The following is a 26,080-nucleotide window of genomic DNA, read 5'->3' as shown; positions in this document are numbered from 1 at the left end:
TACATTATTTTTATAATTTTAAGAAATATCTCAAATTATTATCTAGTTCTTAGATTTGTTGCTTAATAAAAAAAATCGACTGATTACAAAACTGTGAATTAAGTATGAGAGTCGTTTTTAAAATACAAAAGTAGATATTTATAAAGAGAAACGGATGGATTTGCGTTCCCTAATTGTCATTATTTCTTATAAAATCTGATAAAAGCCATGAGGCTGATTGCAGATGGATTTATAAAAAAAAAATAAAGAGAAACCTGAACTGCGTATTCCAAAATTAAAAATAAAGGTATCTCTGTTATCACGTGTTTGAGTCGTTTTGTTAAGACGAAATCAACTAGTGAACCATAGGTAATACAAATTCTCAAAGCTCACTAGTACAACACAAAAGCTATAAAAAATAACAATAGAGCCGCTATTTTGCTGAATCAATTATATTTTCAAGGGTAGTGGCATTGAACGTTACCGCTCGAACCCTGCACTCAAAGGTTGCAATGCCCATAAATGATAGTCATGTGACTAGCAAGGTTTTTGTGAATGCAATTTACGTGACATTCTTTTTGCTAAAAATAGTAGACGTCCAAGTAGACTATAATTAGATATCAGATATGATTGATTATGTAAGGAAAATTTATTATTTATAGAATTTGAGTATAGACCATACCAGTAGGTCATCAGCCTTTAGTGAATTTCAAAACATTACTGTCTCGGGCATAGAACCTCCAAATAAGACTAAACAGAGCAAGTGCCTCGTAGTAATAAAAGTAGTTACGTTACGAATCAATCAATTGATTATGTAAGGAAAATTGTTTGTTATTTATAGAATTTGAGTATAGACCATACTAGCAGGTCATCAGCCTTTAGTGAATCTCAAAACATTATTGTCTCGGACATAGAACCTCCAAATAAGACTAAGCAGAGTAAGTGCCTAGTAGCAATATAAGTAGTTACGTTACGAATCAATCAATTGATCTTGTTCGTGTTTCCTATAAAAAAATAGTAAATACTTACATATATTTCTCAAATTGAGGAATTGTATACTGTCAGCCTCTATAGTCTGTGTTGATCTATTTGTAAAGTTGTCTTTTATTATTTATAGCGTGGTAACTTTATCGTAGTAGCATATTTTTTTTGGATTTATAGACTTTTATTTCTATTTTATAGACCTTTCTGATATTTATTTGTATTCAAAAAGCCTAAATTAATTAATTTCAACTAAACTTAACACCAATCATCTTTTTAAAAAGATATTTCTAAAATAATTTATAAACTCTGGGACATGTAAGTTAATTACTTTAACAAAAAGCTCTGTATTGTAACATATAAAAGAAATGTTGTTTTATAAATTTGGGGCATATTACATTTTAGAAGTACGAATAGCATGTTGACATACCGGTTTTATCTTTGGATACTAATATTGACCGATATTTGCGAAATTTTTAATGCTTTAGTCCAGATATTATTAAGATATACTGTATTACATATCAATTAAATTATTTAACTAAATACCCATAGTACGGTAACTTTCATAGCTATTAAGTTTTTCTAATTTTTCCCTTCTTTATTTTTTGTTAATATGACAACTATATATACGCAATAGTTAAACTTTTGTTGTAACTCAGGTGGATATTTAATAATTCCCTTGTATCACAAACTACTTCTTACATTATTTTATATGTTACGAAATAATTCTATTCGCACATATGTAGTTCGATTAAATAATTATATGATATTTTCGAGACGTAGCGTGGTGGATACAAGTATCAATGCAGTGGTTGCCTACTAACTTAATCCTACGTCGTGGACTACCTTAATTTATTTTGTCTCTTTAGTTACTTCATTCATGAAAATTAAAGCATAGACAATCTATGCTAATAAGACTGACAGAGATTAACGTGTATGAATCGTGATCGATTTATAATATTTAATTAACTAAGAACCGTTTGGCTTCATTAAAAATACCTACCTACCTGCCTACCGCTATGTAACAATACAAAGTAATTAATTATTCATGTTGATTAGTAAAATAACTGGGTAATTGTTACTATTGAAATTACTTCAGAAAAGTACTCGTGTAGATTTCGTGAATAAAATGAAGGTTGCGCTCGGAAATTTTATGACATTCATTTGTTTAAATACCGATGCATGAAAGCGCGAATATTTATAAATAATATTTGATATATTAATAAATAATTTGGTGACAAAGAAAGCTTACCAGTGTTTATTAAGTGGGTCCGTCTCGAGGGATGAATCTGACGGTAGGTAGGCGTCATAATGACTAAGGCTACTGTGAGACATTCTACATGGCACTTTGCGAGTCTTTTTCACTTAAAACTTTACGAGAGTGTTTCGGTGCGCCCGGGCATGCCGTTAAGTCCAGCACGCTCCACACCTATGCGAAACAGTGTGTGCATCTTATAAGAGAATGTCGAGACCGTCAAGCCGCCCGCCTCGTCTCACCCCGGGCACGTGACTGCCACACAATGCCGGCCGGCTGAACGGTTATTGGCCGGACAAATTTTAGAGGCTTTATCAACCGACTGGACATTTCTCATTCTACGGTTGCCACCAGGGATTCACATCTTTAACCTCATATTTTTGAATAATTATCTGGTTATTTGTTAAAAAAATTTACTGCAAAAATTTTGCCATGCGTGTAATCGTACACGTGGGTTTGGCGATAATGTCGTCTGTAAGGTATAAAGTCGCTGGTTTTTTGTGAAATATACTGTTACCATTTGCAACGAGCATGCATATGTAATGAGTAACTGAATATGTATTTAAAACGTTTGTATTAACGTTTCATAAATTTATATCTTTATAATTACATACTATATTTGATAATTTACTTTAAGTAGGTGCGTTATAGTTATTAATAAAAATTTAAATTAAGTTAACCGCTTGATAAAAAATGCACAGGGAATTCATGAATTGAGGCACCAAAGAATGATAACAAACGGTAAATTATTTAATTCGTTTAAATGCAAAAAATATAAATATTTAACACTTTTCTTTCGTTAATATATCTGTATGATAAATCGCGTAACTGTCTAGACATATTGAGTACATTATGATCTCAAAGTAGGCCTATCATAATTTAGTGTCTAGGTAACGTTTAGTATGTATAAGTATTCGCTTACTCATGGTCGCAACTTAGGAGTCATATTATTTTGGCGTGACCAGTATAGTTGAGCTGTCGATATCACCTATGCCTATAGTATACGAGCCAGAACAAACGCAGCGTGGGTCTTGCTTAACTGGCCATACGGTCACCTTTCACAATTTATCGTCATGTGAAGATGAATGTTGTTGTTCTGTTATGATATGTTAGTAATAATTGTGCAAGTAGTAGTGAAAGGGACATATCCGCTGCTTTGCGAATATGTCACTCGTACTAGTTACGAATAACGATACGTTACGGGAATTGATTATACCGTTTAGCTAAGTTAATGCTTTCAGAGGTTTTTGACCTTATAAATCAGTTTCCAGTAACGAATATCTATATAAATAACGTATGTTTTTTTAGATAATACGAAAGCTAATGTGTAAACTTATGTGTTACAATGACGTTCGTGTACAGTTTTTAATTCAGGCAAGAAGATAAAAGGTAACGTAGAAATACTGAGAAAAATATTCTGAAAAATAAAAATAAATGAAGTCTTTTTGATATAAATTTCAAAATTAAATGAACAATTATTAGTTGGAGCGTAAACCACGAACAAATAAAAAATAAAAATGATTAGTTAATAAGTACATTTTACGTCGGTTTAGATTATTTTAAGCATCTGGTCTTTATCTGAGAAAATGGTTCTTTCTACCTATATATATATATTATATACATGTTACATATTTATGTTCCCATCGATAATTTCATTAAAAAAGTTATATATCAAATATTTAAATATATTATCTATTACGAACCTAAGTATTTTGTACTCAACAACACCTCTGAGTCCAAGTGGCAAAAAATAATATGAAAACTAATGAAATTTTTCCCTAGCAATCGAACCAAATCGAAGAAAACTAATGGAATAAGAGCAAAACTTAGTTTTTGTGATTCGAGTTCTTGTTGCTCTGAAGTTTCTTGTGCCTTGAATTGTTACATTTTTTTTTAAAGTAGGTACTAGCTGACCCGGCGGACTTCGTTCCGCCTAACAGTCTAATAAAATCTTGTTAACTTTAGTTATACTTAATTTATGATTTCATCCTCCCTTTCATTCTCCCTTTTGTGACATATTTGAAGATATATTTGATGGACTTTGCCTTTCTTATTTAGTCAACAGATGGCACCACATGCTGTTTGCATTCGTAAAATTAATTAAGTAATTAATTGTTATTCGATAACTTATAAAAAAAATGATTACCTATTCTGCTATACGGAATGGAGAAGAACCCACCAAAAAAGAGATAAATAACATCGGTCCAGCTAAACTTGAGTTATAAGTGGTGTAACTAACACGACTTTGTTTTATATATTTAAGATAACTGAACTAAATATATGTAGGTATATTTATGGAACATGATACAAACGAGCAGGCGATCTATGAATAACGCCGCCCATGGATACCTACAACATCGGTGGGCGGGTGTCTAGCTGACCTATGAAGTAATGGTACGCTCTGTTCTTGAAGGCCCAGGTTGATTCTGAATTATTCTACTGATACCTAGTTCGATAAAGAGGGAGTACATGGATGTTTGATGAGATTTATATCATAATACGTAATGTAAGAAATAGGTATATTAGCTGTATATTCGTAGCAGGCGAGATTTAATTTTGAGTTATTGGGTCCGAGTTAAGTTGTAGCAGCAAAGCGATCGCAAAAGGTTATATTTACGCCATCATTAATACTTTTTATTTATTGAAAAGGTTTACTAACGAGCTCTAACACACTAACACCTGTAAACAAACAAATTTAAACTAATTTTTAACAAGCAAACCGGCATACTTCATACTTAATAACCATCAAGAGAATTTTTAAAACTATAAATATAAGAGCGATGAAAGAGAACTCTTTATTGACTATCATCAACACGAGAATTATGAGAGAATACAATCAGGAGTTGTATGCAGAGTTTAGAATTGCAGTGAAATGCGGTGTTGCTAAACATATTATTTTACAAGAAAATCATATCACACATGAACTAAGTAAGAATAACTACGAGATTAAATTAAGTTAGTATAATAAATTCGTGCAATTTTTGGTAGGCACAAACTGTCTCTTTTTTTATTTTTTATTATTATAAATATTAAAGGTGATTTCTTTTACATTTCAATAAATTTTGGGACTTCAATATTTTAAATTATAATGGTTGCTAGAATTGTATGAAGAAAATATAATACAAATATTATACATGGACGACATTAAATTTTTTTGTTTCAACGGTAAAATTATATTATTTTTAAAGTTATTCGGTCTAACATCGGAACATATTACAGTGAAGAGAGTAAAAGACATCAACGCAATCTTTGGTTTAACCCATATTATACGAGTAATCTAAACTAACACTAGGAGAAAAAAAATAATCAAAATATACTGAGTATTAATGTTGAAGGCAGGCATAAACTATTTTTTTCAACCTTTTTATTTTTTATTTTTAGGATATAATATCAAAGAGTTTAAACTTAACAATAAAATAAACTAAAATAATATACTGTTTAGTCATATTATCAATTGGTTTTAATTTTTATTAATAATACAGCTAAAACATACCTTTCTGTGTGTCCGCTTTTGTGTTCATCGGCCATTATGGAGACTTTTCTCTTGCCGTCCGGTGTTGCTAAGTTGTTTTTTGCAGGAGGTATTTCATTATATCGTGGAGGTGGCGAGTTCTCTTGTCGTTGGTTTTGTAAATCACTGAGGTCGAAGGGGTATTCTTTTATTGCTGACATTCGGAGACTCGTTTTTCGAACCTGGAAAGCGTGCGAAGAAATTATTAATTAAATTATAAGAATTAATATGACGGTGAAATTACATAAAAACAACGTATAGATAATTAAAAGTTACCTTACATAAGATTATTAAAAGGTATTATATTAATATATATTAATTTTATATATATTAAAATTTCATTTTTATTACGATATATCACGCGTAAATGTATGCACGTAATAGAATTTCTGTTACGTGCAGACGCGTGTTTCTTACAGCGTTACAAACAGAACTGAAAATTCGCGTCAATCTTCAGTGTATATTACAGACATGACAAGTATCATGTTTTGATTAGTGTGTAGGTTTGTGAGGAAAATTTCGTAAACAACCTTGGGGGCAAGGGATAATTGATAAAGCACTTACACGGTTTCCATAATAAAAGATTGGACTACTTCGATTGTTACTATCATACCCTGCCCTAGAAATAAGTCATCACACTCCCTGGTAACATAAATAATAAGAATTTATTGTGATTTATATTTAGATAATCATCAAAATCTACTAATATTATGATATAAGCTTTGTTTTATACACCATTATTGGGGGAATTAATAATGTTATTATAATGCGTCATTTTCATTTTTAAATTTAAAATAAATAATTTAAATTAAATAATTATTTATTACATTGATGACTATTATCAAAAAATATAAACATTCGTAGTTTATTTAAATAATATATTTTTAATCGTGTTTATAACGCCTTCTCAAAAGTTTCAAGCAGAAATAAAGAAAATCTTGAAAATTATATTTTTACGCATGCGTGTTTACGGCCATCACATTAGTAATTTCACAAAAACAAAACTATTTTTAGTTTTTACTACTTAAAATTAAATTTATCATAAATTTAAACTATTTGTTTTTGTCCTGGATGTACATTTGAACCCTATTTATGACAACTTGCCCTAATACTAACAAGTGTGTAATAATAATGTGCTTAAAATTGCCAATGCTAAATAATTAATCAACAATGAAAAATTGTGAATTGTACGCGAACTGCTTCGTCACTTAAATAAATGCAATTTTATCGCTCGGGCATTTTATGAACCATCTAGTCTGTAGTTTATTTATGACAATTTCTTTGGAATTATGACTGATTCCTCTAGACTGGAGACCCTAGTTATTATTCAATACACATTAATAATTATCTGTTAGCTGTTATACATATTTCTCGTTGTATTATTGTCAACCTCTCCAAAATTCAATAATGATCAACGAACGCACATTTGTTTTGGGATCAGTTATTGGAATCTATAAATTTATTTCCCTCAGAACTCTATCTTAACAGTTATTACTAATATCATAGAAAAAATACCTACACAGATAATTCTACAATAAAATCCCAATTAACAAAAAAATATTAAATTAATAATAATAAAATTATTATTATTTATTATTATGTACTAACTAATAATATAACAACATATTGTTTGTTGTAACAAGAACTCTTGTGAATTTAGCTAGAGTACGAACAAAAAGGTCTATCTCCTATCACATACCTACTTTAAAAATGATCCATGAAAAGAAAACTATAATATGATAGGGAAGATATGGCATGTTTTTTCAAAATTTTCATTTAATCTAACATAATTTCATGATCATTATTCTAGAACCGTCTTGTTTTGTTGTCTTGAACGATTTACTTTGGTTTTTTTTAACTAAATTTTTTTAGTTCTGCTCATATCGAGAACCTATTAAGTTCGATGTAAAAGTATTACTCTCAAACGATATAATTTAAATTTAAATTATTCCATTATTCTATTAAATTATTTCATTCCCTTATGATGAATTTCCTTTAGAGCGTATTCGCCGTTTCATGCTTATTACCTCCACATTTTATTATCATTTACTGGCTATGGCTTAAAGTAGTAAAACAATAGGACATTATAAAATAAACAATGTGAATTAAGTTAGAATGACATATTTCTATATAATATGTTGTATACATGACATGATGTGTAAATCAAATAAAAATAGCATCATTATCATAATTGAACAAAAGGAGGAAATTATCAAGTGTTAAATAAAGGATGCTCTTATCTTTATATCATTATATATTAATTAACATACGTATGACAATATCAATGTCCTTGATATAGTAGATAATTAATTAGAAATTATTTTTTTAGGAGGTTACTACTTCCTAGTTACATCCAAAACATCTGGAACTAATTTTAAAAGTAATGATTTATGTCATTTAATCATCTTCAATGTGGTGTATATTTTATTATCCTTTACAGGTAGTACACTATTAGAGGCGCATTTCATGAAAGCGAACTAGTTATACATATATATATATGTATGTATATTCAATTATTTTTTTAAACTTTTTGTAAAGAAAATCGAAAATTGAAACGGATCGAGTTCTTATTAAGGTATTCATTTAGTTGCATCTGGAATAGGCGCGAAGATCTTGGATATATAAGACAGATTAGATTTTTTTGAAATTTGAATTATCTACCCATCCCTCCAAGAAGAGGGAAAAGTGCAAGTAGAAATAGAAATGTTAAAAAAAAAAGTAATGCTAGAAAGGATAACCAATAAGATTGTGTCCATGGGCGGCGGATATCACTTAATATCAGGAAACCGATCCCCGAAAGGAACGGAGTCCCCTATCGAGACTCCACATAGCAGAGTTTCGACTTCATACACAAGTTTGTTCCGGTACCGATCGACAACTGCCTGAGAAATGCAGGTCTAAAGTAAAGAGTATCCCCAGTGCTATTATCAGCATAGCAAAGAATGTTGCTTAGTTGCAACATGTCATTGATATACAGAAAAAAAGGGTCTAGAATAGGACACAGTGTTCTGTCAGCCCTCCATTCCACCACGATACAGGGAGGATGACTCGCTGGCCCATGCCGCAAAGGAGAAGAACGATCTTCTAGGCTGTCTTTTTGAGTCGAACTCCACTTTGGAATTTGGGAATGGAATTTGGAAAATGACCAAGGGAAGGCACCATCAACATTATTGCGGTGTGATACTACGATCCCTGAAGCTATATTCCGGCAACGTGCTATCCGCAAAGCTATATCTCCCTTGGATATCCATAATTCAAGCGGGCCTGATGGCATCCCCCTTAATTGTGCTGCATATTTGTGCTCCTGAGTTGGTTCCGGTCTTAACGCGCCTTTTCCGGTACCTGTACTCGCTCGGCATTGCTCCTAAGTGCTGGAAGACCGCTTCTATACATCCGATCCCTAAAAAACGCGTTCGCTCTGATCTGTCCAACTATCGCCCAAAAGCTATAACCTCCTTGTTCTCCAAAGTAATGGAAAGCATTATTAAGGGCCAGCTTCTGAGGTATCTAGAGGGCCACGAGCTGTAAGCGACTATTGGTACGGCTTTCGCAGTGGTCACTCAGCTGGTGACCGTCTTGTATACCTAACACAATTGATGGGCAGAGGCAATTGAGTCCAAGAGGGATGCGCTGGCGGTAAGTTTGGACATAGCGAAAGCCTTCGTTCGGGTATGGTACAGAGCTCTGCTCTCGAAGCTTCCAGCCATCGAGCCTTGGCTTCCCAAGAAATTTTGCAACTGGATTTCCAGCTTTCTCGCTGATCGGAGCATCAAGGTGGTCATCGGCGGAGAATGTTACTAACTTAAACCTTGGAATCCCTTGGATCCTACAAGGCTTTGTCCTATCCCCGACCCTGTTTTTACTGCATATCAATAATATCTTGCAACTGAGCAACATTCATAGCACTGAGGATACTCTTTACTGATACTCTTTCACTGGCCGGGCAGGTATTTCTCGTGCAGTTGTCGACGAGTACCGGAACAAATTTGTGTCTGTAGTCGAAACTCTGCTACGTGGAGTCTTGGACTGAAGTAGACTAAATCTAGTCCAATTTAACCCCAAGACGACACATGCTTGCGCGTTTTCCGCAAAAAAAAAGAGTGTACCATTTCTTAAAAGGCCCGCATCGAACTTGCGAGCCTCCTGGCAATGCGAGTGTCCATGGGCGGCGGTGATGCATCGATTGGCCAGAAAGCTTGAGAGTCTGTTGCATAATTTCTCTAAGAGCCCATAGCCTGGAAGCTTCGAGATAAGGAATGATTGTCGAAGGAAGGTAGTGCTTTGGGAACAGAACGTTGCCAGAATATGATTTCCGGCATCGAAGAATAACACCTCCTGACCTCCCCTGGTCATCCAAAGTCAAGTGTGATGCGAAGAGACAGCCCTAAAGGCCGGCCTTCTTGTTTGCGGTGTGGGCCAGCAAGTTTTACTCCCTGTGGTGGAATGGACGGCTGACAAAAATTCCCTTGGACAGCTTTGGCGAGAGTCCAGAAGGCTCGAGTCCCCGAAAGGAGGCGGGCCAATCTCTCGCCAAATCTGGTGATGTGCTCTAACTTTGCTTTAGCGATTTCCCGTTTGAAGTACCTCGAGCGAAGTTAAAAATCACAAAAAAAGCATATCTTTTTTGTTTTTGCTGCTATTGGCATCACGAGATTGGCTGGTATTAGGGCCGTGGAGGGCGCGTTGTAGGCACAGTACTCCGAACCACGCAATGATGACGAACCCAGAGGAGGGTCTACGGAGACTTGGTAGTTCTCTGGATGCGAGGTCAACAGAAGGTCCAACAAAGATGGTTTGTGACCATCCACATCTGATATTCGCGTGATTTCGGGAACAAATGGTTCCCGGTTCAGGTTCAGGTCATATGCCAAGGCAAAGTCATGAAAGGATCTACCCGCGCACTTTGTCACTTTTCCAAGTGACTTCCAACAAGTGCACTTTTCTACCAAGTAACGTAGTTCCATACACTGCATTCCAGTCGATATTGTAGGTCATACAAATCTCTGACATTTTCAGCGCGTGCAAGAGAAGAAAAACCTCATTGCCACCTAGGATTACACCTTGTGTTTTTTACCTATAAGTATTAAAACGATAACATTTTTTTAGATACAACTAAAACATAAACAATAGTAAGCAAATTTTTTTAAATGTTATTACTTTTGGAACAAGACTTGGACTGGCAAATCAGTTTGGGGATGGTAAATAGTAGTTGAATCTGCAACTGACTGAGGCTTTTTAGTGGCATAACAATAAAATAGTTGCAGTACAAATGTAGATTTAAAAACAAGAGATTCTGTTGTGAAAGTGTATCAATTTATAGCTTGTTAAACACCTAACGACTTGTCTTTTAATTAATTTAGATTTTAGTTCAAGCCATTAACATTTATAAATTGCCCCCGTACGTACACCGAATAATGGTCTGTATTTATTTGCTTAAGTGGTCTCATCACAATCACATGATCTCTCACGAGTAGCCGGCCACGAGTTTTCAATCATAACAACTGTTTATTTGTGGTACTTGTCTCGACATTCTGTCGTATTAGACCCCAATGGTTGTTTAATTGGATTGCTCATGCATGTTACTTACGAAATCGTTGTATGGCCGCGTTCCTATGAACGCATGCATCTTTAACTATTTAAAGAGATAGAATTATAGGTCACAATAGACACCCAGGTTGAATATAAATTTTAACAGACTAGAACGGGTTTATACATAACAATTTTGAAAGTTATAAAGCTGTTTCATAATCGGGGGGAAATCAAACATTACGAAAACAGTAGTAAGGTAATTTTTAAGTTATGATAGACAAACGTTGAATCGTTAGAGTGTGATAATGGTTCTAAAAATGAAGAAAAATAAAGTAAGGGTTATGTGAATTTAGACTTTTATATATTATCTATTTATAGTTCCGATACTACGCTTTGAATACTATTTACACAGTGAGATTACAGTTTTACTAATTTATTAAACCAAATACTTTTAAATCTCCAAAAGTTTAACAAATAGACAATAAAGCAACGTAAGTCATTAATTCACAAATTTATTTATTGTACACTTGTATATAGTATACTAAATTTAATATAACACAATTGTTGTCAAGTAATTTATTCATAGAAATTGTAAAATGATTTCATTACAAAAATAACTGCAGCTGATGCTGTTACAAATCTAGTACATATGTTTTCTCGATATACCTACATATCTAACAAAAGATATCAGGAAAATCCCAATAATCAATGTCCATCTGTTAGTTATTAAAGTCAAGGGCAGCTTAATAACTTTCAGGCGCTATGAAAATATTACGAACGTGTTTATTGTTAATATTGCTGTTAACTCGTTTGTCACTGAATACCAATATCAAATACTGTAATGCATAGATCACGATCGTCAAATTAACATCAGTTACAAGATAAGCATTAGGTAAATAGCATTTATCACTATTAGTTGCGAATAAACGCTGTTTAGTTATGTTTACGGATCTAGATAATTAGCGGACTTAATTATTTTGATAAATATACGAGTTGTTAATACTATATATATCTTATTTAATACATTTAATTAAAAGATAAACATAATTTCTCGTATAATAAGTCAGTCCCAAAATATGAAAGCCACAACTATACTAATAATTAAATTGTAAATTAACTAAATATTTTAATATCCTAGCAACATTTAAAAACAATGTTGTAAGTTAAAATGGAACAGTCAATTGTCAAATAATGTTATTTAACATAATAACTATATAACATAAATAAAATCAGAAAAACTAAATAACATACCATTTTAGTCCCATATGATGTATATGACTAGGATTAAAAACAACAAATGAATATACAAGTAACACCTATATGTTAGCTGTGTTACAATGTCCTGCGTATACTAACGTCTTTAACATAAGGTTAGGTTACACAATCCCAGTTGAATCAATTAGGATACGACGACGCGTCAACGAATCAATTTTTGACGCTGCAATTAATTATTTTAATAAAACCATGTCATGCATACTTAAAAAATATATCAAGAATAATATAGATTGAAGATATTCAAGATCGCCTGGAGTTTTAAAAAGGAAGTAAGTAAGAAATACTTGTAAGTATTACCCTTAAGGGCTCCGTTTACCAACCTATAGTATGGTAACCTATAATATATTTGTAACTTAATATGATGATGTAGTATTTCATGTACTATGGTGTTTTAGAAATGATAGAAGTCTTATGTAATACCCGTACGTATGTGAGAAAATGTAAGTACGCGTAAGAGAAAATATTTGGGTTAAGAATTTCAATAAAATAGGATGTAAAACGTTATTTATATATAAAATCCACACGATGTGATAATGATGCTACAGCTTATATTCAGCTACTGAAGTGATATAAATTGTTTCAATTTTATAACAATCCTTTTAAATCCATAAGACGAGTGCTGATAAATCCAAGTATAACGCATACAATGAATAATATGAAAATAGAGTTTATCACGGTGAATTTTTCCTTGTGAATTAATATTCTTTCATTGTTATGATCCAGCTATATTGTTGCGTGACACTGGTCATCTCAAGGAAATATTCTTGAGAAATACAAAACTGGTTACCGTGCGTAAATAAACGCGTGTTGAATTTCCTTTGTTATTTTTTAAATTTGCTTGAAAATAGCCTAAATTGTTAGCAAGGTTTTGTCATGGTCGTGGTGGGCGATGTTTTTAGTTCATGTCTGTGTCGTGTATGGTGTGCGCTTACTGTTTTAAATTGTTAATGAGTAAGTGATTTGATTAGATTTTGTTACTACATATTAACGAGGCAAAGCACTTATATATATATATAAGGAAGGTTTCACTTAGAAAAAACAATTATTAAAATAAAGTGTAAAAAAATTAAAATAAACACTGTAATAAATTAATTTAAATTAAATTGAAGAATAATAGCCGGAACTAAAATTATCAAACAATTTATAATGAACAGGAATAAATGTTGACTTCCGTAGATGAAGAACGCAAAAGGCACTAGATTGATACTAATTTATTTTATGAAAATCCTTTATGATATGTCTTTACGCGCCTTCATACTTTTGAAGTAAGAGAGAATAATAAATACATATACTAAAATTACTAAACACCACAAAACTAACTTTATTATTTATTAAAACAAATAATTAATATATTTGAAACTTAAGCTGTGAAGTTTTATTCATATATTACACTAAATATAGAATTAAATCACATTTTGTTACCTTTTAAAAATCTAACTCTATATATTTCTATATGTTTATGGCTTGTGATAGAATAATATACTAAATGTAGTAATAATATTTTTTTATTAGTTAATCCAAGCGATGTCAATAAAACATTAATTTTTAATAGAAAACAAAATTTTGTCTTAATTAATTTGATTAATAATTATTCCAAACCACCGTTTAAAAAAATATTTTTTTATTACGAACTTTATTACAATTTATTAATTTACAAACTCGATCAATTTATTACGTAGCTGTTACTGAAACTTTGATACGTAGGAGATTATAAAAATGTGTGCACATTTCTTAAATTTAAAAACTTTATTAAATATTCTCATTAATATTAATAAATATATTTATTTGCCGGCATCGACACTTACCGTTTTTATAATTAATCAATTCCTGTAATCACAGATTATTCAACACAACCTAGAGTGCAGTATTCGAGTACAGTGTAGGCACTACGTTGATGTTGGTTAACTTCTATATTATATCTGTGCCGGTTTACACGATCTTGAAGTCACGAGGTACTTAAGGTGATAAATAATATGAACAAGAGGTTATATTTCCTTCAGTGCGGCAAACCTTTGGCCATTTTCACTAATATAAAGGCCGTCTTTGACAGCACTTTGGCTGCCTTCGCTGGTTACATATTTAATATGTTTTTTGGGGCGGTCATGGCTTTGCAATGCGTTCTTTGGGTATGCGGTTGGGACACTCGCAGAAAGTATATTTCAATAATAGTAATTACATAAAATAAAACACCTTTTATTTAAAGACGAACTACGGGTAACCGCGTTTTGGGAATCTATCGTAAAATGAGTCAGTATTTGTGATTTTCAGTTTAGTAGGATACATTAATTTTCTTCAGGTTAAATATGAATAACACTTACAATATTAATACAAATATATTTTTATTTTTTATATTTATTGTTATTTTATATATTTATAAAAAATAATAAAACATCCTTACCTAGGATTAATATTATCACAGAAAGTACATTTCAACAAGTCCATAGAAGTTGTCAGTAAAACACTTATAACACTTCCTGAGGTGCCACTTATGTTTAACAAATAATAACATTATGTACAAAATAAATAGGACATATTTATAAATGAGCTACAATAACAATAAGAATATATGTTACGACTTTTGTTATATTCGTCTAAAAATCTGGCGCAAACAAAAAACATATTTTATATTCGCCCACAGGGTAAGCCATACCGCCAAAAAAAGTTTACAATAAAATTGCATATATTTAAAAAACAGTCCAAATTTGCAATCTTTAAAACGAAAAATGAAGTGATTATTTAATTTGCATGAAACTATATTTTTCTATTGCAATACATGGCAAGTTTCTTTAACAATTATCAATGTTAAATACATAACAGGCAATTTTTGCAGTGGATTCCAATAATAATATTTATATATACGCCGGGCCTGATTTAGTTACGCATGCGCAGTAATTAGTATTTCGCGCCATTAATATATAAGTTGTCTCCGTGGTTATTTATTACTTAAATCTTAATATATATTTATTATTATTATAGTTTAATGCAAATTCTACAAACTGCGGCATAACCGTCCACAAATCACTTCATATTTTTTTATTGACATATATTTTGACATTATCTCAAATGATAATGAATTGATCTCGTTTCTTTAAGTACTTTTGGATTTCTCATCATCTAGAAGTAAAATTACAAAATGAATACAGAAACGACGAATAAAACGAAATCACCGACACATAAACTTTGAAATGATAACCATAAGGTAACGAAAATAATACCGCAGTGATCACAGATTAACAATGACCATTAAACTCCTTATGTAAACAAGAGTCTCGTGACTCGGTCATTTTTCCTTCAAAATAAATTATATCATAACTCGGTTTCAAGTAAATGTTTGTCATTACCAGTTTTATCTTAGTACTTTACATCTCCTTGCCCGAATACAGCTAACTCTTGTTAATTTTGAAATATGTATTTGTGTTTTTTTATGTCGTATAGTAATCAAATATATAGGTTAGCCCTTTCTAAGTAACATAGTAGCTGATTCTCTGTGTGCTTTAATATTATGGTAGAGATAAGACCTTTTGGCCAATTGTGCGGCTGTCAACCCTGCTGGTTTGCAAACCTCAAATGTGCACCAATTTTTATTTATATTTGCGCAAATATTTGATCGTGTTGATAACCATCGTAAGCCATACCCAAAAATCTACAGCGAGTGTCAGGCAAGGCTAATTTAATTAATGGGAAATCTATGAAACATATGTAAAAATCTCAGTCCAACATCAATGAAGGGTTATAGCTCAAATAAATTATTACATATCATTAATACATACATGTGTACCAACATGGAGGTTATCAACAACACGTTAAAGTTATTAACAGTACCTTTTTTGTGCTATTTTGTTATACATATGATATGTAAATAAAAAGAAAATTAATCAAAAACGTGATTGATATTAAATAGGTTTTAAGGTTATATTCTCACGTGAATCAGGCAATTAACCTTCTAAATCGGTAAACAAACAAGAGCTATGTTTTTAATATTTAAATAATGATTTCTTAATAATCTATATAGTAGAAGATCCCGCTATACAACGACCTTCACCGAGATGCTTATTTAATGAAACATATTTTATATTAAATTTAATATGTCAATAAATATAATCCATATGGGTTGTCTAGCAAATTTCAGTCCAGAGTATGTTTAATTAATAATTTAAAAAAAATATTTTTTTAAACATTTCACCGGTATGATTATTAGATAGATTCTATACCAATCGAAAGTATGAAGCCCATAGAATATGCAAACTTTATGCTGCCCATTCTTTTCCGGTCACAACTATCGGGTTGCCTGGTATAAACAGGTAATTCTGTACTAGCATTTTGCAACGGTCTGTTTATTGAATGAAATTTAAATGAAATTAAAGATTATTTTATTCTGAACACGGTGGTATAGGGTTGTCTGCGAAAAATCAGTCCAGAATTGCGGTTGTCGAATTTTAAAAAGTAAAATATTGCTAAAATTATTATGATTTAAAATTATCTTAGCTAATAGATCTTCTATATTTCTATATTAAAATATAATATGTATATATTAAAATATATATTTTATTTTCGTAAATTCCATGTGGCTTAATGCAACGGATCCAATATGCGTGAAATTTGAGCCTGAAAACTGCGGACGGTTCTTAGATGAATATTTAAAACCAGTAGGATTCATTGGGGATCATACACCTTTAAAGATAGAAGACATTGTCGAAAAAAGTGAAACAGAAAGTGATGACGAAGAAGATTCAGAAGTTGAAGAACGTAGTTTTATGCCCTATGACTCGGATTCTGAATAATTAAAAAAAAAATTGTATTTTTAATTTTTTACAATAAATAGAATTAATTTTTTAATTGTTGTTTTTGAAGTTATACTTCTTTAGGCGCGTTATGAAAAATTGATGAGAGTGAAATTTTACGATGCGCGCGCACCGTGACACTAAATTATCAGTATGGGCGCCGAGCGTGCGCGAGCGAGATGGAAATAAGACAATCTACAAGTAGAAAGAAATAGAATATGCGTGAAGTTAGCTATGCTAAGAATTTTGAATGACCATAATGACATTTACCTTTTAAACAAATAAAGGAGTTTTAATTTCAAAGAAATTTAGGAATGCTTTTTCACAAAGACCTATTACTTAGTTAAAAGGTTATGAAACATACGTAGTTATTAAATTGAATGAATAATATAATAAAATAATAAATAATTATTAATATTAATTAATAATTGAATAATATACTAAATAATAAATATTATTAACGTTAAATATTTGTTATTAATTATTTCATACTTTAAAAAATAAAGAAAGCCAAAGAAGTTTAACTTCTTACGCGCGTACATAAGTACACGCATTTTTATTTTGTCTTCTTATAATAAAAATAAAATTAGCAAGATTAGGTACCCTGATTAAAAAAATTCACTTTTATGGGTTTTGAATTTTTTCCAATAGTTTCAATTGATTTCAATTTCTCTGTTTACATATTTTATAGATTTATAATTTGCATGTAGTAAATTTTTTAATTTTATTCAATCAATATTTTTAATCGGGGTATTATTATATATGAATCACTACAACCTTCTTTTTTACTAAAGATGTATATATACTTTAGTGTCACATAAAAAATATACACATAAATAATTAATTGATTAAAAAAAAATTAAATAACTATTTCTCTATTTAAATAATAAACTACTCCAAAATAATGCATAATTATACGAGTCCATCGCTATCCTTTTCTTTTCCAAGCCCAAATAGCATGCGCACTCTCATTCTTTAAGTGGGCGGACTTTAAACCGCTGCTATGCTGTGTCCTCTTCTATCGCATGGGATGGTCGGTTGGGACCTCTCAGTCACACACATTCACTTGGAGCAATATTTTACTTTTTAAAATTCGACAACCGCAATTCTGGACTGATTTTTCGCAGACAACCCTATACCACCGTGTTCAGAATAAAATAATCTTTAATTTCATTTTAATTTCATTCAATAAACAGACCGTTGCAAAATGCTAGTACAGAATTACCTGTTTATACCAGGCAACCCGATAGTTGTGACCGGAAAAGAATGGGCAGCATAAAGTTTGCATATTCTATGGGCTTCATACTTTCGATTGGTATAGAATTTATCTAATAATCATACCGGTGAAATGTTTAAAAAAATATTTTTTTTAAATTATTAATTAAACATACTCTGGACTGAAATTTGCTAGACAACCCATATGGATTATATTTATTGACATATTAAATTAAATATAAAATACGTTTCATTAAATAAGCATCTCGGTGAAGGTCGTTGTATAGCGGGATCTTAGACCAATAAATGTACAAGTCATATTAGAAAGGCAAATAATATAACACTGTCTCGGCTTCGTGCGGCATCATGTTTTTGTTCTTTGAAACGGATGAGAATTTTCTAAATATTATTTCCATGTTCATAACATGCATAAATACAAATCTTACCTCTTTAGAGCAATAGTAACTATTGTTTTGGCCCACAAGGGTCAAAGTTATAATTATTTATATATAATTTACCTAAAAAGTATGTCGAGACAATCTCAGAATATTTTGCTTAGTTCTAGACTATGTTACATATATATAATAAACTTCCCCATGAATCTTTTATATATATTCTATATATTGCTGAAAAGCGCAAATATATCGTGCAGTAGTTTTTAAGTTAATCGTAAACAGTAAGGCAGATAGACACGGCGGAGGACTTGTTTCATTATAATATAAAATATAAAAGTTAGACATACGCATTTTTTGTACGCATTAACAAGCTCTAGATCTCAATTATACATATATCTCTTATACTTAAGGCAGCGTTAGTAGGAAACGTTTTCGTTCGACCGTTTTTTCTTTGATTTCCTTGCAAATCTGATTACCACGAAAAAGTTTTTTCATATTTGTATAGATAAATTAACTAAATACGTGAATATAAAGTATTTTACTTTATATTCACAAATCCTATGACATAGAATTAAAATGTCAATTTTAGTATGTCATATGACTATACCAAATAAACAATAATAATAAAAAGGAAAATTATTCGGTCTATTGTCACTATATCTTACGAAAAGTATCTCCTTTACAGATTTATTTCTTTCTAGTGAATTTCGTTTACACTTTTAACAAGTATTCATCTTATATTATGCGACTAAAAGTGTTCACTAAAGATTGCTAAAGTATGAAAAGATGACAAAAACAGGATCGCAAAGTCAAATGTAGGAGATCGTCAAAAAAATTATTTTAGTTTTAAATAAAATATGAAATGATATATCAGAAAATCTTTCCAGCAGCTAATTAATAAATATTATAGCACCATAATTTAGATTTGTTATAACATGAAAATTGTAAAAAAACAGCAAATGTTGTAAAACATATATACATATGTAAACGTGTCCATCAAAGACAAAATGATTGTTTCATTGCGGAGTTATTTTTTATCTCCTAAGATATCGATCCATGTCATGAGCAATTTTGCCAAAATAAGAAAAAATACTTGCGTGTTCTTATTTAATAAATAATTTTTATAAGTTCTCAAATATTGTATTATTTGATATAATATTTGAAATTTATAATGCATTATTTTATAGTGGGTCAACCTTAAAATTTTGTCATACCTGATTTTTGCATACCTTTAACCCTTTAAGCAGTGCAAACTCATGTATTGCAGTTCATGCAACAGTTGTATGCTACCAAGTAAAGAACTTGAGATCATAACGTTAAAAAAACTCCTTAGCTTTGTAATATTAGTAGAGATAATCAGCCAAGTTGCCAGTGCAGTAGACTGGTAAGACGCAGCCAAATATTTATAATTAAGAAAATACTTGACAAGTTGTAGCCAGACTAAGTAATCGTTTGACCGTTGTTGTGTTCAATCGATGAGAATTCTTACGTATTAAAATATATTTAGAAATACATGATGACAAAATGCTGAAGCAATGGGTACAATCTGAGTTTTTTAAAAGTATTTATCAATTTTTAGGTCGAGTCAGAATAAGGTTGTACGTTTTTTTGATATATATGTCAAATTAAATTAAGATGACTCTGATTTAGTCTTTAGTGTAAGATTGATAAATATGTACTTGACAATCTAATCAGATTATTTATTTTTTAAGAACAAACACTATCGATTGACGCACTTTTGATCCACTTATCAGCAGAAGAAAAATAATTTAAAATAATATTTTTATGTAGTACATATAGTTTTATGTATTTGGTATATTTCATTCCTGTGTATATGTGGCAGCCAACTAGCTTAATCAGCCATTCAATTAACAGCCTAGCCGTTTAACTAAACAGCGCCGATTAACTAACGGCCTAAAAGATGTTCAGCCAGTTGATTAAATGGCTAGGCAAATGACTTGGATCGATGAGGTTTCATTACTTGCCTAGCCTGTTAATTAAAATTTAGTTCCACTTTTTGCCATGTAAAAAAAATTAAATAAAAAACTTTAATGGTGTTTTCCAAATTTTCATGAAAAATAAGTACAAGTACAAGTTTTAGACTTGTTAGAGAAATGACTCAATCGTACGAATGGCCTTAGCATTAGCCAGCCAGTTTGTTAAATGTTGTAACAAACACTACGGCAGAATGTCTTTCAGGCTGTTAGTTAAACGGCTAGGCAGTTAATTGAACGGCTAATAAAGCTAGTTGGCTGCGACATATATAGCGAAGGCAATCAAAAAAGTAATCCAACATTAATTAGAACATTGATATATACATATAAAGTAAATGAAATTCATAAGATATATCCCAGATCATGAAAAGTAAAAAATAAACATAATTGAAGCATGATCGGGGTATTTATATATTAAAGATAGAAGAAACATTATAGTCTTTAAAAAAAACAAAATTTGAATATTTTGAGGTTTATATTATACTATTTACATTATATTTATTCGCGGCAACTAGAAGTGATCAGAATCACATGATGACTACGTCACTGTCTCTGGTATTTATTACCTTAGCATTTGTTATTTAATAGTGTTCGTGATACCTCCTCTTAGTTAAAGTATTTAATTTTTTATTTAATTTATTCGCATCAATATTCACAGATATGATCTGTGATAAAATTTGTAATTTTTCCTTTTAGCTCAGTATTTATTTATTAATTTATTAAATACGAACTATAAACGTTTTAACGATGTATGTAGGTACCTAAACTGATAATAGAAAATGAAACAATTGAATAGCGATCAACGTGGAACAAATTTCGTAATTTTTAACTTCCGTTTTGACAAGGAGTAATACCAATGTTTGTGTAAAACTTTAAAATCGAAATATATATAACGCAACTTCATCATAATGGAAGTAATATTTATTTTAATTATAATTTATTTTTATGGTTAGATTAACTCGTAGGCAGTTGGCGAATATTAAGGCGAAGAAATCATAAAGTGTCAACAAGGTAGCTCTAATTCCCTAGTCACATAAGCACTTACCGTCGTAGCGGAACGCGATGTTCTGCCAGTGCCTCCGCTGACTTGCAGGTAAAGTTTCACAGCTTCCAGACCAGACCGCTTGGAGCGATTACGTGCCAGGACTGGTGAAAGATTTCCTTTGTTTTCCTTCACGCCTCTCTCTAGCTTCACCTTACTTTTTGTTTGCCGTACGCGACACTTCATTTTATCTGCTCTATATCTACAGATACATTTTACATTGATTGATTCATCGATTCAAGTAGGTTCTTTGTCAGGAAGCCGACAAGATATGATAAAAAATCAGCTTACGTGCCGGTAAATAACCTTTGTCAAAGAGATCACGTAAAGCCTTGAACTATACTAACTAAATTTGTTTATATAAAATATTACACTAACAATGTAAGTAACGAAGTTTAGATTACCAGCAACGTGTGCTAGCAGTCCCGAACACAACGCGCATTTACGGAATACACTGGGGATGTCATCACTCCGATCTTAATTAAAAAGATCGACAAGAATATTAACAATTAAAAAATACATTCAAATACTTTATTTATGTTAATAGCAGGACAGCTTATGTGCTCACAGACAGTAAATGACAATTTTAACACTTTTAAATTATTGTTTTAATACACTTTTCATGTTACTTCTTTGTTTCATTAACCTTGAAAATATTTTTAAAATGGTTTGAGTCGAAATAATTGAACGTCTTTCTTTTATTCAATATTAATGTTAGGTAATTTGCTTCTAGCTAGGCTTGGTAATAATTATAATATTGCGTTAATTATTTAAACCATTACATTAATTACTTGCTTTAATGAAAATTACTAACATATTTGGATACAACAAAAACCACTGTTAAGTTGAAAAGAATGAGACAGCAGATAGTTGTCACTTAGATTCTTATTTATTTATTTATTATGTTGTTTTGCCTTTTTCAGATGGGGTAGGCAGACACCACGGATCCCCTCTTACTAAGGTCCTGACATACCTCTCGCTTCATTCGCTTTAATGATATCTTTGTCCCTTCTCTAGTACCTCCGATTTGGTCTAGGTATGCTTACAAGGCCTACTCAACCCGACTTCATCATCCACGGTTGCCTTGTATATTCTACTTGTATATGGCTAAATCACCTAATTCCCTTTCGCATCATTGTCACTACGTCTTCTTGACAGAAAGAGTATTTTATTAAGAGAGTTTAGGGCTGATTTATATTTAAATCGGTGCAATCGCATTATTAAATATAACAAAAAACTATGGATGACGTTGTAAAGGGTGGGACGTTGATAAGTGGAGATGCATGAAGGGACACTTGCGAAGAAAATGAAAAACTATAATATGTTGATACACAAAAACTCATTTATTTCGGATAATCTATAGCACAGAAAGGAGGACTTTATGACCTTAAAATAATGATGATTTTCACACTTGAACACGAAAACTTGTGGGTTGTGTAATATTAAAAAACAGTAATACCCGCGACCTATCTATTGACACAGGAATTTAAACAAGCTGCACTAACCGGTCGTAAATTCTTGTGTCAGTGCGGGGTAATATGAATTACATTTTTTTTACTTTTAATGTTTACTAATTATAAAAAAAAGGGTGCGTGTACTTATGTACGTGCGTAAGAAGTTATACTTCTTTGGCTTTCTTTATTTTATTTAAATTAAAATATTAAATAATTAAGAACAACAAATATTTAACGTTAATAATTTAGTAATATTTAATATTTAGTATATTATTCAATTATTAATTAATATTAGTGATAATAATAATAATTATTTATTATTTTATTCTATTATTCATTCAATTTAATAATTACGTATGTTTCATCACCTATTAACTAAGAAAAATAGGTCTTTGTGAAAAAACATTCCTAAATTTCTTTGAAAAAATAATAAATAAAAATAGGTAAAAAACTTTTTAAGTTAAACGGTTTTATGTTAAACATACATTGCAATGTTTAAGATAAATGTACTAAAAACCAAAAAATAATAAAATAGATACAGTCGTGGGAATTATAAACATATGCATAGACTAGACTAAAATAAAACCGTGGGGCACGTCAATTGTCTACAAATTATCGACTTAATATGCGATAGAAGAGAAGATAGAATTTCTTGCTCATGGAAATTCCAATAGTTATACACTCCATGTAAATAAAAGAGATGTTTCAACTAGTTTATCGTTGGACATTCACACTGCTGGCTGGCGAGGAATCGTTTCACTGCTCGTAGTTTGTCTTTAATCGACAAAACATATGATAAAAGTACTACTCGCTCACCACTATGAAACCCTAAAACTCGCTTATAAGCGAGCTTGCTAGCTTGTTTCCACATTCTAGCCCTACTTATCACACGTCCATCGTTGTCGGTTGAACAACTGCCTAATTATAGTGTAACATTACAAAACAAACATTTTAATCAACGATTGTAGACAATTGACGTGCCCTACGGTTTTATTTTAGTCTAGTCTATGCATATGTTTATAATTCCCACGACTGTATCTATTTTATTATTTTTTGGTTTTTAGTACATTTATCTTAAACATTGCAATGTATGTTTAACATAAAACCGTTTAACTTAAAAAGTTTTTTTACCTATTTTTATTTTCTAGTTTTTAGTTTTTATTTCGCATTCTGTTTAATTCATTTAGTGCTTCATAATTGCAAGGTTCCTTGCCCGTTAGTTTATATAAATAAATCAATTCTATAATATAAATATAATATATATTTAATTAATTAAATAGATACAGTTTTTAATATAATGTTATATATATATATCTATAATATATATTTATATATTATATAATATTTATTTATTTTTATTTTATTTATTTAGTTTATTGTATTGTCACCAAAATCCAAAGTGTATACAAAATTTCAGATTAATCGGTTGACAGGAAGAGGGTGAAATTTGAATTACTAAATTTGACCCAAGAATAAAACAAACGGGGTGAGCTAAATAAAACCGTTTAAAAACTCCTTTATTTGTTTAAAAGGTAGATAAATGTCATTATGATAACATCACGCATATTCTATTTCTTGTTACTTGTAGATTGTCTTATTCCCATCTCGCTCGCGCACGCTATAATCACACTGACAACTTTGTGTCTCAGGTGCGCGCGCATCGTAAAATTTCACTCTCATCAATTTTTCATAACGCGCCTAAAGAAGTATAACTTCAAAAAGTTTACTTAAAATACTTCTCATCAGGTGGGCCTCCTGCCCGTTTGCCTCCTGTGACATAAAAAACTCGTACTCGTACTTTACGAATCCATAGACATTGAGACTAAACAATTCTACGAGGAACTGTAAAAGTCCATGGGATTATAATTGTTATTTAAGTATTGAAACCCTGATTACTATAAGTATACTTTAATCTATATTTTATTCCTAACTCAATTCGTTAAATTGTTTTTGAAATGATTTGAAAAACCCATAGACTGTAGATCAATTGAAGATCGATAACAACATTGTATTTATCACGTTTCACTGATGATTAGAAAATTCTACTTACTTTGTGTTTATCGTTTATTATGAATTATTATAAATAATTGAACACGTTGTCAATTCCAACATGAAATTTTGTTTACTAAAACTAGTTTCTGTCCTCTCTGCGTTGTATATGCGTCAATAATAAATTAATATATAAAAATTGACTTCTATCTAGATATATCCCTAACTTTCGTACCAACCACTAGCTGACGTGAGGCTGATCTTAAATTAATTATTATGATTCAAAAGTGCACAACTTTTTACTTTTTGTTTTTCATGTATTCTTTATTAGTTTAGTTTGTCTTTTGTTCCTGTTTATTTTCTTTTTTTTTCTTCTTAATAGCTACATACATATATGAAATACATATTTTTGCACTTCTTGCCTACCTTATCTAATTTAATACATTTTATTTTTTTATTTTTTCTCAGAGGGGTTGCTTGGAAGAGATTACTCGATAGCGATAAGGCTAGTTGCCCTCCTTTACATTAATTAATGTTAATTTTTATATTGTATGCATTACAATACCTATTTAAAAAACATTTTTTAGAATGTCTTAAAATCTAATCATAATCAAGTTTTTTTCAAAGATTTTTAATAATTATTTGGCGTATGGTGCCCAGCGCCACCTGTACACCGCCGT

The 26,080-nt window shown here is 30.9% G+C and overlaps 1 protein-coding gene across 5 annotated transcripts in view; it reads right to left on the bottom strand.

The window, feature by feature from the left end:
* LOC125056422 (sodium/hydrogen exchanger 9B2-like) overlaps nucleotides 1–22,388 on the bottom strand; it is a 37,767-nt gene extending 15,379 nt beyond the window's left edge. The window contains exons 1-2 of one of the 5 annotated variants that reach the window (XM_047659505.1): nucleotides 21,961–22,388; nucleotides 5,709–5,908 (exon numbers count right to left, since the gene is read on the bottom strand). In XM_047659505.1, coding sequence (XP_047515461.1) covers nucleotides 5,709–5,908; nucleotides 21,961–22,143 — 383 coding nt within the window. In that variant the 5' untranslated portion in view covers nucleotides 22,144–22,388. Of the gene's footprint in view, nucleotides 1–2,212; nucleotides 2,480–5,708; nucleotides 5,909–12,506; nucleotides 12,610–14,335; nucleotides 14,462–21,960 lie in introns of those variants that run through there. The other 4 variants (XM_047659504.1, XM_047659507.1, XM_047659506.1 and 1 more) reach the window with 4 other exon arrangements.
* Between the last annotated feature and the right edge of the window lie 3,692 nt (nucleotides 22,389–26,080).

The sequence above is a fragment of the Pieris napi genome, chromosome 15 (genome assembly GCF_905475465.1).
Source record: "Pieris napi chromosome 15, ilPieNapi1.2, whole genome shotgun sequence".
Classification (NCBI taxonomy): domain Eukaryota; kingdom Metazoa; phylum Arthropoda; class Insecta; order Lepidoptera; family Pieridae; genus Pieris; species Pieris napi.
The sequence above is the reverse complement of the archived record's forward strand: the minus strand, read 5'-3'. Positions and strand labels throughout refer to the sequence as shown.